This window comes from Muntiacus reevesi, chromosome 5, assembly GCF_963930625.1.
Source record: "Muntiacus reevesi chromosome 5, mMunRee1.1, whole genome shotgun sequence".
In the NCBI taxonomy this organism is placed as follows: Eukaryota; Metazoa; Chordata; class Mammalia; order Artiodactyla; family Cervidae; genus Muntiacus; species Muntiacus reevesi.
The window spans coordinates 49470354-49486996 of NC_089253.1; the positions used below are offsets into that span (position 1 = coordinate 49470354).

Sequence of the window (16643 nt, forward strand, 5' to 3'; positions counted from 1 at the left end):
ATTTTGATTTAGATGAGTGTTTAAGAGCAGTGCATTTTTATAAACATGAACAGCCTTTGAAAGTTCACGAAAACTATTAACATCATGCTTCTTTCCATCAGCATAGTGCTTAAATCCATTGTGGAAAATACACACTTGTTTACTTAATATCCATAAAGTAAAAGCTGACCTGGGCTTAAATCTTACTTTTCCAACTTTGGTATAAATGAAGTGCAAATCATTATACTTGTCATTTTTCTAGAGAGGCCTTCCCAAATTTTAATTGCATTTGCCATTTTAGCTTCTTACATTTAGTCCCCAGTATTTTACCGGAAAATGCACTGTCACTCCCTTCCCCAACTATAGCCTCACACGCTTCTTGAATGAATGGTTAAAGAGATTAGAAAAGCAAACAGCATTTTTAATAGTAAAGTGTGTGTGTGTAGTGTGTGTACGTGTGTATTCAACAATAAGCAGGCTTTCATATATGAATGAGGGAATGGTTCAACAGATTAGAAAAGCAAACAATTCTCTAACAGTAAAGTGTGTGAGGGTGTGCTCACCAATATACAGGCTTTCTCAGAAGAGGAGGAAAAGAAAAATATATTGAGGTGGGGTGGGGAAAACGGCTTTCCTTTTGCTACACTGATTCACGTTTCAAAAGCTTAAGCAAGTGTGTTATGGGTCTCATTTGTTGTCAGAGGCTGCAGAGAGCAGTGTCTCGCTGCTTTTGAAATATCTGGCTGTAATCTAGTCCAATATCCAGGGACAGTCATTTTCCCTCATTGCTGCCAATATTTGTTCACAGGTAGCCAGCCTGCCTTTCAAGCACCTCATTCAAGGATGGGTGTGGTTTCTAATCACAGCTCTCCAGGAGAGGAGGAATAAGAAAAGCAAAAGGACTGTTTAACATGATAAAGGAGGTGGGATGGGGGAGGAGCAGATAAGAGAAGTGTTGGAAATTTACTTAATTACAGGAGGTATATCCAGTTTAGTCCTTAAATGTAAAAAGGAGACCCCTTCAGCTCTATCACTAAGTACTTTCAGAAGAAGGAAGTGGGCTCATTTTTACCAAAATATAACACAAGTTTTTTGTTTTTTTTTTTAAGTAAGATCACTAGAGTCTATTAAGAACCACCCACTCCTCCAGCACAAAGCTGCCATCTTAACAGTCTGGAATTGAAGTTCAACCAATCGCCATCCCTTAGGTTAGCACTATTCCAAACATTTATTCTGGACACTTACAATGCTACCTCTAAGTCATTCAAGCAAAGCTGGCACCGTTAAGAATGAGAATGATTACAAGGACTACAGAAAAGAAACTCAAGCTTGCTAAACAAAGCTAGGACGCACACAGAAGCTCTCGACACTTCCTAACCTTGTCACTTTCCGGAGGCGTAAACCCATTATGCTCCCCCTCCTCAGTATGACTTAGGGTGTCCCCAAAGTTAGGGAAAGGGCCAAGCAGCTCATCTTAAAGCATCTGGGACACTTTAAGCAGTGGAAGGAGAAGTAAGCTGGAGAGGCCCACGGGAAACTTCCCGCTCACAGCAACCTAAACTTTCACTGTTCACATTATTTTTAAAGACACAAGTATAGGAAACACATTTTCCCAATTGAGACCACACAGTTCACAGAACCGTGAACCAAGTGGACCTTCATTAGAATGCCAACCTCAGGATTGTAACCCCCCCAAAGCAAAGGTAAATTTTGTTGCCAAAATGCAACAAAGTTAAAAATTAAGAAAAGGACATATAAATTAAAAACATGGTTCCCCTCAAAAAGGCAGGAAGATAGAGCAGACGTCAGCTGAGCGCCTCTGAGAAGTCCTGGGACAGGTGCCCCCTGGAAACAGCCCCTTCCCCTCCTCTCCAAGTTGCCCCAGGAGGGGGCGTCAGCACCATTAAGGTAAAACGGAAGTGACCTTGGCAAAGCTACCAAAGGAAAGCAACCTAGCTCCCTCAACTCCCGCCCGGCTCCCGGTCCCTTGGCCGCCGCCTCCTACACGTGCGACAGGGACACCTGCTTGTGGTAGGCGGCGGCGGCGGCTGGGCCGGGGGGCCCGGTCCTGCCAGTGAGCGCAGCGCTTGCCTCAGCGCAGTCCCCCGCGGCCGTGGCGCCGCCGCTCTTGTGGCCCCGCCGCGGACGGCAGCAGCAGCGGCTGGTGAAGCGTCGCCACGACTCCACAGTCTTGCCGGACCAAATCCAGACGCCCGACGTGATGCCCACCGAGGCACATGAAATACTTGCGCATGAGCACCCAGCACTCGGGCTTGGCGCGCTGCTGGCCGGAGTCGGGGCCGGGCACGCGCACGTGAGCGCGCCCTCCCAGCTCTCGCGATAGTGCTGTTCGTACAGGCAGCAGGCCACCATGACGCTGGCCGGCACCGTGTAGAGCAGCGTGAAGATCCCGATGCGGATCATGAGCTTCTCCAGCTTGTCCGTCTTGGCGCCACCCTGCTTGATGACGCTGCGGATACGGAAGAGCGACAGGAAGCCCGCCAGGAGGAAGAGCGTCCCCACCAGCAGGTAGAGCACCAGCGGGACCAGCACAAAGCCGCGCAGCAAGTTCAGGTTCTGGTTCCCCACGTAGCAGATGCCGGCCACCGGGTCCCAGTCCACGGAGCTCAGGGCTAGCGCGGTGATGGACTTGACGCTGGGGATGAGCCACGCGGCCAGGTGGAAGTACTGCGCGTAGCCCGCGATGGCCTTGTTGCCCCACTTCATGCCGGCCGCCAAGAACCAGGTGAGTGACAGGATGACCCACCAGATGGAGCTGGCCATGCCGAAGAAGTAGACCAGCAGGAAGACGACAGTGCACAGCGCAGGCCCCGTTGTCTCGTAGTGGATGTGGCTGCGCTCGCGGCTGCAGGCGACGCTGGCATGGCCCACCACCAGGCGCACCAGGAAGCCCAGCGACACGGAAAGGTAGCAGGCTGACAGGAAAATGATGGGGCGCTCCGGGTAGCGGAAGCGTTCCATGTCTATGAGGAAGGTGGCCACTGTGGTGGAGGTGGAGATGAAGCACAGCACAGACCACAGGCCGATCCAGAAAGTGGCGAACGTGCGCTCGTCGGCGCTTAAGGACAGCTGGTAGCAGGGCGCCGCGCAGTTGGGTACCTGGCCCGTCCGCACCTTGTTGTAAAGAGGGTGTGACTCCTTCAGAATGGGCACGAAGGGCTCGCGGCACTTGCACACCGACGGCCCCGGCGGTGCAGTCGCTCCCCGAGGCCGGCGACCCTGGCAGGTCAGAGAGGGTGGGCTTGACCGGGAAGAGCCTGGGGGGAGCCGTGGTGGCCTCGCTGAGGTTGTAATCCATGCACAGGACCTCGGCGTCGCGACCCAGCACTGGAAGGCGGTCGCAGCTCATGCGTTCCGGCCTGGCAAAGCCGTACTGGCTCATGAGCGGCGAGCAGCTGGCCTTGGCGGCTCCCACACCGAGCGGCAGGGCGGCAGCGGCTTGTGGTAGTCTGGCAGGCAGATGGGCGTGTACATGGAGCACAGGAAAAAACGCAGGTCCGGAGAGCAGTAGATCTCCACCAGCGGCCAAAACTGGTGCACCTCCAGGCCCGCCTCGTCCTGCGTGTCGTGGTTGAACTGGTTGGGCACGTGCGTCAGGTTGTAGCCGATGCCGTGGCACATGGGCACTGTGATCTCCTGGCACGCTGGGGCCTTGGAGGCGGCGGCCGCCCGGCCCGCCAGCTGCGCCAGGAAGAGCAGCAGCAGCAGCGAAGGCGGCGCGGACGGGTCAGGCCGAGCCATAGCCCCCTCCCTCCCCGCGTCTCCCGCAGCCCGCGCAGGGCCAGCTCAGGCAGGAGGAAACCGGGATCGGAGCTTCCCTCTCCGCGGACTTGTGTGGCGCCGGGGCTGGCAACCTGTTGGTTTTTTTCAAGAAATCCGTCCAAAGACCAACTGTTTCGGGAGGACGCTACCTCCGCAGGGAGCGCTCAGCTCTTCGCTGGACAGGGCTGGAGAGGGACGGTTAGGCTCCGATTCTGGGGAAAGTACTCTTTAAAAAAAAAAAAAAAAGTGGGGAAGAAGAAAAATGACAACCACTCCCAATTAGAGGGGCGTCAACGGTACAATCCCGCAAGTGGTCTCCAAATCTCTAAGTTAACCTCTCTCCCTTCCCTCCCCTTCACCTCCTGGAACACAACTACAGACTCCCCGTCCCTCACCCTTCCTCCCTTTTCCCTGGGCCTGCCGAGGTCATAGCGCTCAGCCCCCCAGGAAAAGGGCTGAGGGATAGGGGAAAGAATGAGGAGAAGGGGAAGGCGCGGGCTCTCACCTCCTAGAATCCGGAGAGAAGCAGATAGTCCGTAGCCAGCCTGGGTCCCCCGTCTCTGGGACACTCCCCGTTTCTCAGAGACGGACTGGCATCGGGCAAGTTTGGCGAGAGGCTGGGTATCCGAGGAAGCAGCACATGGCAGCAGGTGGGGGCGTCTCAGAGAGGGGGTCGCCCCCTGATCGAGGTCGCCGCAGACCGGTCACTCGCCCTCTCCTCCTCCGGGGTCCCCCGCCTGATCCGGGCGGGGGCAGGGCGGGGACAGGCCCTGTGTTCCACCAGGGTCCGAGAGCTGGACAGAGGGGCGAGTGCGCCTGGTGCACCTGGGCGAGAGGAAGGCGCTTGGCGGATCCCGCCGCCTCACAGCACCGCAAGCAGCCTGCGCTGGCCCTGCCGGGACTGCACGGTGCGCGCCCGCCGCCGCGTCCCGCCCGCCTGCTGCTGGCCTCCTCCGCTGCAGGGGGCTCCGCGCTCCAAGCGGACTCCTGGGGGCGGTGGCGGCGCTCCCGGGACGCGCCGGGTTCGGCTCCTCCCCCGCACTCTAACACCCTTTCGCCCACCTCCGCCCGGTATTGAACTGCACGCGGCGGCGGCAGCGGTAGCCACAGCAGAGTCACGGTCGCGGGCGGACTGGCCTCTCCCACCCCGCCCGGGTCACCTGCTTCTAATGCCCGCCGGGAGACTCCGCCCTGGCCCCGCCCCTTTGCGCTGGGGCTCGGTTGGTGGGCCGCCCCGCCACACTCTCCGTGCGTCCCCGCCCACAGCCCCGCCGGTTTGGCCTCGCCCCAGGAGCCCTCGGGTCCAGCCCTGAGCGGGTAGCCGAGGAGCGCGGGCCAATCGCCGGCCGGGAAGCTATGGAGGGCGGGGCGAATGCTAATCACGCCTTCTTGAGACCCTGAGCGGGAAACCCTAGATGTCCCTCCAGAGTTCTCTGCTGATTCCCGCTTATGCGGGGCTCACTTTCCCGTAATGTTCTAGCTTATGAATGCTTGCTTCCAGGGCACCTACCAGATCTCTTCTCAGCAGCTAAGTATCCTTACAGTCCAGCGCTTGTTTAAAAGACTGCTCAAAGAATCACTCTTAACCGTGGCACCTGTCTCCACTCTGCGCCACCCTCACACCCGGTGAGCTCAGATTTAGAGAGGAACAAACACTTACCAAGTCCTAACTGTGTCGGACAGCGCGTTCGTCATTCACATCTTAATACAGAATGTCTCAGATCTTTAAAATAATTCTACGAATCAGACACTCCTTACAGGTGAAGAAACAGTTTAGAAACTTGACCAAGGCAACCGAGCTAATGTTAATGCCCCCCAAGAAAACCACAACGTAGATAATCTTGTTCAGCACGGTATTCCGAGCGCCTGGTGCAGAGTAGGCGCTCAAATGGGAAACCCGGGATTCGAATCGAGATAGTTGGGCCGCGACATCCACAATTTCTACCACCTCTTCCCCCCCCCCCCACCTCATATTCTACGGGTTATCTCCCAGGCTTTAACCTTTACTTTTGCATTTCGTAACAAAATCTTACTGTTGCAACAAGAAAGTGATTTTCTTTCCGTCTTTGGAAGACTCCAAACATGTTAGTGCTTTATCAGTTTATCGGGTTAAAAATCCAGGCAGTTCCGAAGCTGCCTGCAGGGAAAAGCAACACTGGCTCCGGCAGTGTATGCGCAGGGGCCGTACCCCCTACCCCCACCCCGCCAGCCCCAGTCGCTCCCCCCGGCCTACACCGCTGGCCGCCAGGGATCCGGGGCACACGGCGCAGCGGGAGCCCACGGGAAGACCTGCTGGGCGCCTCAACCACTGGGATGCACTGTGGCGCTCTCCAGATGGGTTATTATGCTGCAAGTTTTAAATGTCCTGAAAGTGCCTCTTTTCTACGTGTTCTAATTAGGCTGGAAGACTGAGGTGTTTAGCATTCTTGAAATTCATTCACACGCTTACAAAGAGGGTTTGAATTGTTTCCCTTTCCCCAGCCCCTTCCTTCTACTGGGAAGAAGGCTGAAAAAAGGGTAGGAGGGCCTGAGTTCTCAAAATACTCAGGACTGGACTAAAGGACCGAGACACACCGTGGCTATTGTCGTTCTTGTGTCCTGGATCCCACTTACATAGACTGGGAAACTAAATTGCAGAACAGTCCTCTCCTCCCTGCTTATCAACAAGACTTGTAATGAAGAATATGTGTGTTAATTCCAGCCTCAAAGTTAAATATCAATCGCTTCACAAACATCAAAACTATTAATAAATATGTTTAAAATGTATATTACTTATTTCATTCCCTGTGATTGTACCTGTGCTTATATTTTGTTTGTTTGTTTGTTTGGGGGAACTACTTGGCAGGCAGTGTCGGCAAACATCCCAGGGGTGAAAGCAGTGGGAGTTTTCAGCTATGGAATAGCAATCCAAAAGAAAGGGAAACCCTCAGTGGAAAGTATGCACAGATTGTGAACATGCCAAGAGAGGCTGCCTCGTTCTGTGGCCTTTATGCAAAGTGTGTATTATTGGGGATGGACAAGTGTTGGCTAATGACAAAAATTATTTGAAGTTGGAGAATGTTAATCACTCATGCTGGAATTTAGCCAGAATACATACATGTGTTATTTCACTTGGTTCTGACTCAAAGGATGTTATCTCCTGGTCTGTAAGCTTTTCATTTTTCAGTCAACAGGGTGTTATTTTTGCTTGGAGATCTCTAATAATAGTATTATAATAGTAATAACAGTGGGAAAATTTTGCCAAAAGAAAGTTATTTTGCATTGCATAGCTTTTCATGTCATTTGCATTTTTGCTTTTTCACCTATATTACCTCACTTTAAAGGCAGTTTAAAATATGCTGTTTAACATGAGTTATGTGCTACATAATTCATTTCAGTTCATTTAATCCTCACAACAATCTGATGGAATTGGCACCATAATGACTTGCTTGAAATTACATATTTAGTCCATGGAAAGGGCAGAAATCTTGATTTTTCTCCTGAGTAATAGTTACTGTTTAACAAAACTGGAAAACACATCTTTATTTTTAAAGATGCAATTTTTAAGCAACTAGAACATTGCCATGCATTTTCACCTATTAATTCACTTATCTGTCTTCCATCTAACCATCCATTCATCTATCCATCCATCCAAAAGCATCAAATTTCTGAGTTGAAGACACTACTGCTGTATTAAGCATGTTACTCCAAAGTGAAATTTATGAGATTCAACTTAAATTATCGTCCCAGGTGTACTTATTAATTGATGAAAATACGGAGGGTCATGCCAAACATTCCATCTAGTAAGCTAAACATTCCATCTAGTAACACTCCAAAAGTTTTGAAGTTATCAGTGTTGGATTTTGTATTCAGGGAATAGTTACTGCATTTCTAATCTTAAGACTTTTGTTGATTATAACTATGTAATTATACTGGGGAGACACTTGAGAGTTTAGTGCTATAGGAATGACTGGACGATTAGCCTCTGTTACTCTTCAATATCTTGATAACCCAGTGTGGAACAGTATGCTGCCCATAGATGCCTTCCATAAATATTTGTGAAATAAATGGATGAGTAAATGGCAACTAAGAGTAACTTTTTTAACTTTAGCAAGTGGTATTGAATTCGTGAATAAAGCTTATATTATGCGCTGTCTCTGAGGTTGACCAGGTCCTGTGAATGCAACAAGCTTCCAGACCGTGGCTCTCCCTCTACTAGCTGTGCCACCTTGGACAAGTCGCCTAACAGCACCAGATCCTCTTTCTTCATCTGTAAAGTGGAGTCACAAATAGTTATTTACCTCGTAGAGCTGTAGAGAGGAGTAAATGCATTTATGTAGTAAAGGGTTAGAACCATGCCTTGCACCTTGTAACGAACGCTATGTAATTCTATTATTAGTTTCTACTGGCTTTATTGTATTTTTCTGTTTCTCCACTCTTCTTTGGACTTCCCAGGTGGTGCTAGTGGTAAAGAACCCACCTGCCAATGCAGGAGACATAAGAGACGTGAGTTCGATCCCTGGGTCTGGAAGATCCCCTGGAGGAGGGCATGGCAACCCACTCCAGTATTCTTGCCTAGAGAATCCCATGGACAGAGGAGCCTAGCAGGCTCATATAGCCACAAAGAGTCAGACATGACTGAAGTGACTTAGCACAGTACTCTTCTTTATTTCCTTTTTTGTGTCACTTTAATAATGGGGAAAAAGTTGCAGTTTTTAGATGTATAGGCATACCTCAGAGATTTTATGGGTTTGATTCCAGATTACTGCAATAAAACAAATATCACAATAAACTGAATCACACAAATTCTTTGCTTTTCCAATAGTGTCTAAACTGATGTTTATACTATTCTCCAGTCTCTTAAATGTGCAATAGCATTATGTCTAAAAAATGCACATGCCTTAATTAAAAAATATTTTCTCTCTAAAAAATACTAGTCATCATCTGACAACTCAGGGTTTTCACATACCTTCAATTTGTAAGAAAAGCAATATCTGCGAAGCACAGTAAAATGAGGTAGGCTTGTACTTTATGTCCAAGCACACTTCCAGCTGTCACCAACTGTCTCTAGTATTTAGATATTAGCTAGATTTTATGCCAAAGCAGGGATCATTTCACTTGCTCTGGATCAAAGTACAAAGTACATTCACCTGACATCAGCAATCAGCCCGAAAGTGTGCAAGCTTGCACAGGGCTGGCACAGAACAAATACCTATAAGCCAACTGGGTATTTCCAGACTAGTTTTTTTCATGTCCTAGAGCATTTTTAATCACTCCTCTTCTCATGAGACACCTCTAAAGGAGAAACCAAGACACTAACCAAAGGATTAACATGATGAGTCATTTATCCAAGTTCATAATAAGAATGCCTTGTTCACATTGTAAGTGGAATCATGTAACTATAATCTTTAGTCCTCTCCCCTCTGCCACTGTAGTGGAGATTATAGAAAAGTTAAGAGCTGCTTTCCTCTTTCCCAGAGGCAATAGGCGTACTAATCTTTTCCCCACTGAGCAGTGGCTCTCAGGTGCATTACGAGCACGTAGGGAGCCTTAAGAAATACTGATGCTTGGGCCCTATTGAATCAGAATCTCTGGCTGAGGGACCCAGACGTTGTTTCTTGCTTTTGTTTTGTTTATTTTTGCTGTGTTCTAACTCTCAAGTGATCCTGAACTTCAGCTAGGGTTGAGAACCACTGACACAAATGGTTTTTGTTTTTTCTCAGCACAGCCCCAGTCTTGTGCCTAAATGGATCTTCTGCAAAAAAGGGTTAATCACAACAGAATACAAAATGGAACATCTCGGGAGAGGATATAGAGAAGTGTATTCTAGTCTGATTGTGTGTGTGTCTGTTTGGGCTGAAGGAAAATATATGTATGCAAAGTAAAAAATATATAACAGAATTTTATAGTGATGGCACAGCCAAGAACAGTGGTGACCATAATAAAAGCCACTGATGGATGGGTACTGGGCATTTCCAATGCTTCACGCACTGTGCTAAGCACTTTACATATATAATCTCTTCTACTCCAAGAATCCTGTGAGGTTGATATTATCAACTTCATTTTATAGATGAAGAATCTGAGGTCCAGACAGGTTAATAACTTGCTACACAGGCACACATACCTTCCAACTTGGGTTTTGCTCACTCCAAAGCCTATGCCGCTAATTGCAGGCCTTGTTGTAGGCCCAGCAGTAGAAGGTCCTGAGAACAACCAGATCATAGTTCTTGAGATAAGCAGCTTCCCTTGTTCCTTATCATCCCTTTCCTGGGCACCAGTTTGGATCTTCAATTCTGGTGTGACTTCTTGTGTAGTGGGCTAAAGTATGGAATTGCTGAGGGCTCTGGATTCCTCTAGAATTGCAGTTGTAGTCTAGAATGAACTTGTCCTTTGGACTTTGCAGAACAGGCATGAGATGGGCATAATCTAAACCTTTGTCTAGATTTCAGGACCATCCTAGTATCTTGGCAGAGGAATTTTCAGTTCAGTAAATATTGACGCTGCACATGCTGTGAGCCAAGCACTGGTGTTGGGGTACAAAGGTGAAGAGGCATGGCTCAGCAGGCAGAGCATGGAAGGAGGACAGAGGAGGCATCTGGCCCAATCTGGTGTCTAGCAGGCTAAACGTGAATTAGATGATCTATGAGTCAGGGTTTAGCACAGGAAACAGAAAGCACTCTAGGTATTTCAAACAGAGAAAGATTTAATACTGAGAATCAAGCAGAGGCTTACAAAATTGATGGGCTGGGGGCCAGAAGTCAGGGGGCTACTCCTGGGGTATTGAGTTCAAGGGCCCACCACAGTAGCTGTGTTCCAGATGTTGGGATGGTGCTTCTGCAGCAACAGCTCTTCCCACCCATGAAACTGGTGACTAGACCCCAAAACAGGACATGGAGTCCAACAGCATTAAATGCCTCTTAGGATTATTGCTGAAACCTTGCTTGCCAGCAGCACCAGCAGCAGAATGATACCTTCTTCTTGCATCTGTCTCCAAATCTCCCACAAGTGTACCTCACTGACTGAACTTACTTCAAAGCCAGATCCTAGCTGCAAGGGAGTCTGCAAGAAGTAGTTTTGCAATTCCCAATCTCTTTAAGTAAATTACTAGAAGGATAGAATGAGGCTACCCACTCCAGTGTTCTTGCCTGGAGAATCCCAGGGATGGGGGAGCCTGGTGGGCTGATGTCTATGGAGTCACACAGAGTCAGACACGACTGAAGTGACTTAGCAGCAGAATGGAGGCTAGAAAGGCAATCCCCAGTATCTACTACAGGTGAGGCAACTGGAAGGACTTCCTAGACAGAAGAATTGGTACAAATAAAAGGCACAAGGCCATGAAAGAGTATGATATAAGTGGTGAACAGCTGGGCATGGCTAGGCCATCAGAAGCATCTGAATCAAGGTTTTTACCTGAAAGTGCACTCATGTATAATCAACGTATTTTTGACTAATTCCACTTGTATATACACTCTACACATAACACTCTTTCCTTTTGATACAGCACTTGATTTATTCAACTAGTTACTAATACAGAAGGAGAAAGGAAAGGAGCAAAAAGCATTAAAAAGAATAAATAGAAATGTTAGATAATATCTGTCTACAAAGAAAACAAAACCTTAACCTTCTCCAAGGCGAAAGTTTTGGGAACTTCCATGTACAGTTGTCTACATGCTAAAGAGTCACCTCTCTTTTCTTCTTCTAACTAAACCCCAATGGTTTGTTTTGTTCTTTTGGGGTGTCCATTCTTTACTGAACAGCCCTGTGTTTTAGGAGAGGCAGGAACTTCCAGCACACCCCTAGGAGTAACGTGTGACTAGTCCATTTGCTCATGTTGCTCCCCTTTTTTCTTATCAGTATTTGGGTGACATGTGTGCATGGGACACAATTCTGGCCAATAAAGCATGCCATGGGGGCCAATGTGAGGTAATCTGTCAGTGGATTAAGGGAAATATTTATTCCAAAGAAGAAACAGTCTTCTCCCCTGCTGGGTATTGTTTTGTCTGCCTGTGATGCCCACCACTGTAGGTGCCAGCTTGCAGACGTGAAAGTACCAAGCTGACCCCATGAGGAAGGATGGCATTGAGGCTGCCTGGACTGCAGGCCTCCAGACTTCTTGTTATGTGACACAATACACTACTTATTTCTTAATCCATCTGAGTCCCTCTTTCCCTTCACTTTCAACCAAGAACATTGTAACTACTATATGCAGTCTGTACATTTAAGATGAGGATCTGCCCACTTAAACTGGGCTAATGGAAGGCTCTGGAGGAGATTTAAAGACAAAAATTTTTTCCCCCCCTTTTACAAGAAAAATTATATCTATCCTTCAAAAGCATTTAAAACCCACTTAAATGTCATTTCCATCAAGCTGAGTTCTTTGTTGTTGCCTTTACTTCCTCAGTTCTTTCACTGCTTCTCTATTACAGCACTTACTCTTTCAACAAATATTTATTGAGTACCTATTTATTGCTTGGTAATGTTTTAGGTACAGGGGTTATGGTAGGGAACTAAATGCATGGAGATTTCAATCTAGTGGAAGACAGAAAATGAATGAAAAAATTTAAATGTGATGACTCTTATAAAAGGGACCAAAAAAAAAAAAAAAAGGATTCTTATAAAAGAGGGGAAATAACTACCTTGATATTTATTTTATTGTGCTGTGATTATCTTTTTATACGTCAGTTTTTCCCACTAGATTTTGTGTTCTTGCAACCTCATATCACCCAACCATTCCTTGGGAGACTGCATTTTCTAAAGATGACTGCAAAAACGTCTCCCATCCCACATATCTTTCTGCAGTTCCCCATAGGGGAGGAATGTAAAAGGTCCTAAGTTTCCTCCTCTTGAATCTCAATGGACTTGTGATGGCTTTGTCTTACAGACTATGTTGGAAGTAATGCAATGGGGCTTTCACAGATAGGTAATAAAAGGCCATATAGCTTCTGCCTGGTTCTCTTGGGGCACCTGGTTTTTGGAAGTGCCTTTGATTGGGGCACCCACTTGACACCTGCATAAGATGTGGCTCCAGTTGACAGTCCCAGTCGAGTGAGCTTTCAAGTCATTCCAGGTTAGGTGTCTGATATATGAGTAAAGAAGCTTCCAGATGATTCCAGCCTCCAGCCTCAAGTCACCCCCAGCTGTTCAAGTCTTCCCAACTGAGGCCACAGATATCATCCATCCCTACTGTGCCCTCTGCAAATTCCTGACCCATAGTATCCAGGCGCATAATAAAATGCCTGTTGGTTTACACCACTATTTTGGAGTGGTGTTACTTGGCAGCGATGCCTGGAATCCCCCCAGTTCTGCCCTTGTGTGAAATCTTACTTGAGTAGACAACTTTTTTCTTTTCACCTAACCCAGTTGGTGATCAACTTCTGCACTGAAGCTTGAGAACTTTCATCCATCTTACTTTCATCCTATTGTGTGTGGCTGTTGATGATATGCATGTGAAATGTCTAATCTTTTAAAACACAAATCTTCACCATTGATCTTAATATCCTGCTGCAGTGAGTTCCCCAGGTCACTTGTGTATAGTGGGAAAAACGTACCTCCTTTTATCCATTTTAAGCATACTTCCTTTTCATCTCATCTTGTCCTCTTGTTCTTCCCCAAGTACAACGATTTCCATTTTGTGGGTGCCTAGACACAGAGAACTGAGTTGAGGTTAATTCTTTCTCTGGTCAACCAGAAGGCCTTGGGTGTGCCGTGATGGAGAGCAGTGGATTTTAGCAGGTGACTTAAAGGTATTCCAATTAGTCATAAGTCTAACTTGTGACTAATTTAAAAATAGCCTTAATTTCTGCAAGATGCAATGGGTATCTTCTTGTGGTGCAGGGAAATGGAACACAGTATTGTGGAAAGGGCATTGGCCAGTACATGGGCAATCTGGATTCAAATCTCATCTTGTAAGCCAGCTCTGTGCCCTTGGGCATAACACTTCTCTGGAGTTCATTTTCCTCAACCATAGAGTAAGGAGATTCAACAAGAGGATCCTAGAGCCCCCCTTTCCCTCTAACATTTTATTTTTTTTTCCCTCTAACATTTTATGAATTCTATATACTTGCCAGTACATATCTACTACATAAATCCTTGGAAGGGAGAAGTTTATCCTCTAAACAGTTTGTCTTTTTAGCTCTAAAGTGGGACTGGAAAGAAACCCCTTCCTCCACAAAAATATTCTCTAGTTTTTTGAAAACAAATGCTATTTTCCAAAAACAGAATCCAAATTAGGCTTCAGTTACCAAAAATATATTCCTGCTGTGACTGTTAAGTGACAGTTCTTGCAACCTGAGTCCTTTTAGTTTGGTGGTGCACCCCAGGTCTCCCATTTCATGAGCCTATCCATTTTTATGGTGCCCTTGCTGGATATCTGCATGGGGACAACACCATGCTAAGGAATGAGAATGAATGGATGGGGTGAACTGCCTCTGCATGGCCACCTTGGGGAAGAAAAAGAATATTGTCCCAGTGAGCAATGCAGCAGGAACCATTCAAGTGAATCTCAAGAAATCTGAAATCTCTCTCCAATCCTTTTGCTCCATGAAAGTGAAAGTCTTAATTGTTCAGTCATGTCCAACTTTTTGTGACCCCATGGACTGTAAACTACTAGGTTCCTCTGTCCATGGAATTCTCCAGGCAAGAATACTGGATTGGGTTGCCATGCCCTCCTCCAGGGGATGATCCCAACCCAGGGACTGAACCTGAGTCTCCTGCGTTGCAGGTAGATTCTTTACAGTCTGAGCCACCAGCGAAGCCCCTTTTTCTCTGTGTAGAAGGAAAAAGCTGTTACCATGTGGTTTTACTGAAAGCATTCAGTCTCACTCAGCCTAGACTCATTTTGCTTATTTTCTGGTCTCCTTAACATTTCTTCGACAGTTGTGATTCTTAGAACTTCATGGACTCTAACCCACTCCTGAAACTCTGTATCCGGTTGGTTTTGTTGTTGTTGTTGTTTGTTTTTTGGCCACACATACAGCATGCAGGGTCTTACTTCCCCAATCAATGATTGAACCCATGCCCCCACATTGGGAGCATGGCATCTTAACCACTGGACCACCAGGGAAATCCCTCTGCCTTCTGTTTTGTCTTATTGAATTTTCAGTTTCCAACCCCAGGTGGGGGAAAGGCTTCTCATCTCTGATTTTAAAATTTATTAGAGAATTTCCACTATTGAAGATGTACCATGCATTGGGAGAACAGATTGCTTTCATTGTTGGATTAACAAACTCTATCAGTAGCAACAAGTAGCATGACAAGGTCCTACTCATCAGAAACCTCTTTGCAATGTTAAAAACAAAACAACAAAACCCCTGAGGTCTTTGTAATTCATGGAGGATAAAGATTTAGACAAAACTTCAGGTAACAAGTAGGAGAATAACAGCAGTGAAAGTAATTAAATAATATATAGCTAGTGTTTAGAAGAACTTTTTGAAAATATTCTAAAGAAGAATCCTCCCACACTTTCCTTAATAAGACACCTCATGTATGATTACGCATGTCTCCTTCCTTATCATCAGCATTATATGCAAGAACTTTTTAAAAATTTACTTATTTTTAATTGAAGGTTAATTACCTTACAGTATTGCGCTGGTTTCTCCCAAACATCAACATGAACCAACCATCGGTTTACCCATGTCCCCTCCCACTTTAACACCCATCTCACCTCCCTCCCATCCCGCCTCCACTAGGTTGTCACCCGGCCGCTTTGAATTCCCTGAACCATACAGCGAATCCCCATTGGCTATCTATTTTACATATGGTAATGTATGTTTCCATGTTCTTCTTTCCATACATCCCACCCTCCCCCTCCGCCCCCACCAGCCATGTCCATAAGCCTGTTCTCAATGTCTGTGTCCACTGCTGCCCTGCAGACAGGATCATCAGCACCAGCCTTCATACACAAGGATGGAAGTGAAAGCGTTAGTCACTCAGTCGTGTCCGACTCTGTGACCCATGCATGGTACTCTTTGGGTCCATAGCCTGCCAGGCTCCTCTGTCCGTGGAATTCTCCTGACAAATGTACTGGAGCAGGTTGCCATTTCCTTCTCCAATATGCAAGAATGTTTCGAGGGTCTTGTTAAGGCCTTCAGGGAAGACTTGAAAACCTCACAGCAGCATCTATAATGAATAATAGTGTCAGGTCTACCAGTGGCAAAGTTGAAGATCATGTAGGTTGAATCACTTGGTTGTTATTTGCTTATTTAGATTATTTGCGTGAAACAAATCAGAAGTGTGGCTTGTTTCTTAGAGAGGTGCTACCCGTAGTAGGCTGTCTTCTTGTGCTCAGTGACTCCTTGGTCAGAGCTAAAAGAGGGACCCAGTGTTCCACACACCATATTCTGTTCTCCTTTCTGCCATTCCTGCTCACACTCTAGCAGGGAGATGATTCTGACGGCTTGTTGGCTTTGAAAGCCTTCTGCTTATATCGGCCAGGCTACATCGTTGCTTGTAGCACAAAGGTGCTCTGCAAAGATAATTTACTTTCTAAGAAAGTAGTGCATACAGAACTGGCCAACCAATGGGTTGCACTTTTTTTTTTTTTTAAGTAGTTGGAGGCTAACTACTTAACAATATTGTAGTGGTTTTTGCCGTACATTGACATGAAGCAGCTATGGATCTACTTGTGTTCCCCATCCTGAACCCCCCTCCCACCTCCTTCCCCATCCCATCCCTCTGGGTCATCCCAGTGCACCAGCCCCGAGCACTTGTCTCATGCATCCTGGGTTGCACTGTCAAAAAACTTAGTAGACAATTTTTTTAGGGTGGTTTTAGGTTTACAGAAAATTGAGCAGATGGTACAGAGAGTTTCCATATATCATCCCCTTTTTCCACTCACAATTTCTCCTATTATTAACAGTTTGCATTTAGTGTGGTTGCAACTTGTTAAATTTGATGAACCAATA

General features: G+C 46.8%; 1 protein-coding gene and 1 pseudogene across 1 annotated transcript; both read right to left on the reverse strand.

Annotated features, from left to right (window-relative positions):
* Positions 1–802: 802 nt before the first annotated feature.
* LOC136169913 (frizzled-5-like) lies at positions 803–3741 on the reverse strand (annotated as a pseudogene).
* Positions 3461–5734, reverse strand: LOC136169323 (uncharacterized). Its single transcript, XM_065937109.1, has 4 exons — positions 5521–5734; positions 4268–5198; positions 3912–3988; positions 3461–3576 (listed from the first exon to the last, which is right to left on the reverse strand). Exons 1-2 carry the CDS (start codon positions 5732–5734, stop codon positions 4342–4344), a joined length of 1071 nt encoding a protein of 356 aa, XP_065793181.1. The 3' UTR covers positions 3461–3576; positions 3912–3988; positions 4268–4341.
* Between the last annotated feature and the right edge of the window lie 10909 nt (positions 5735–16643).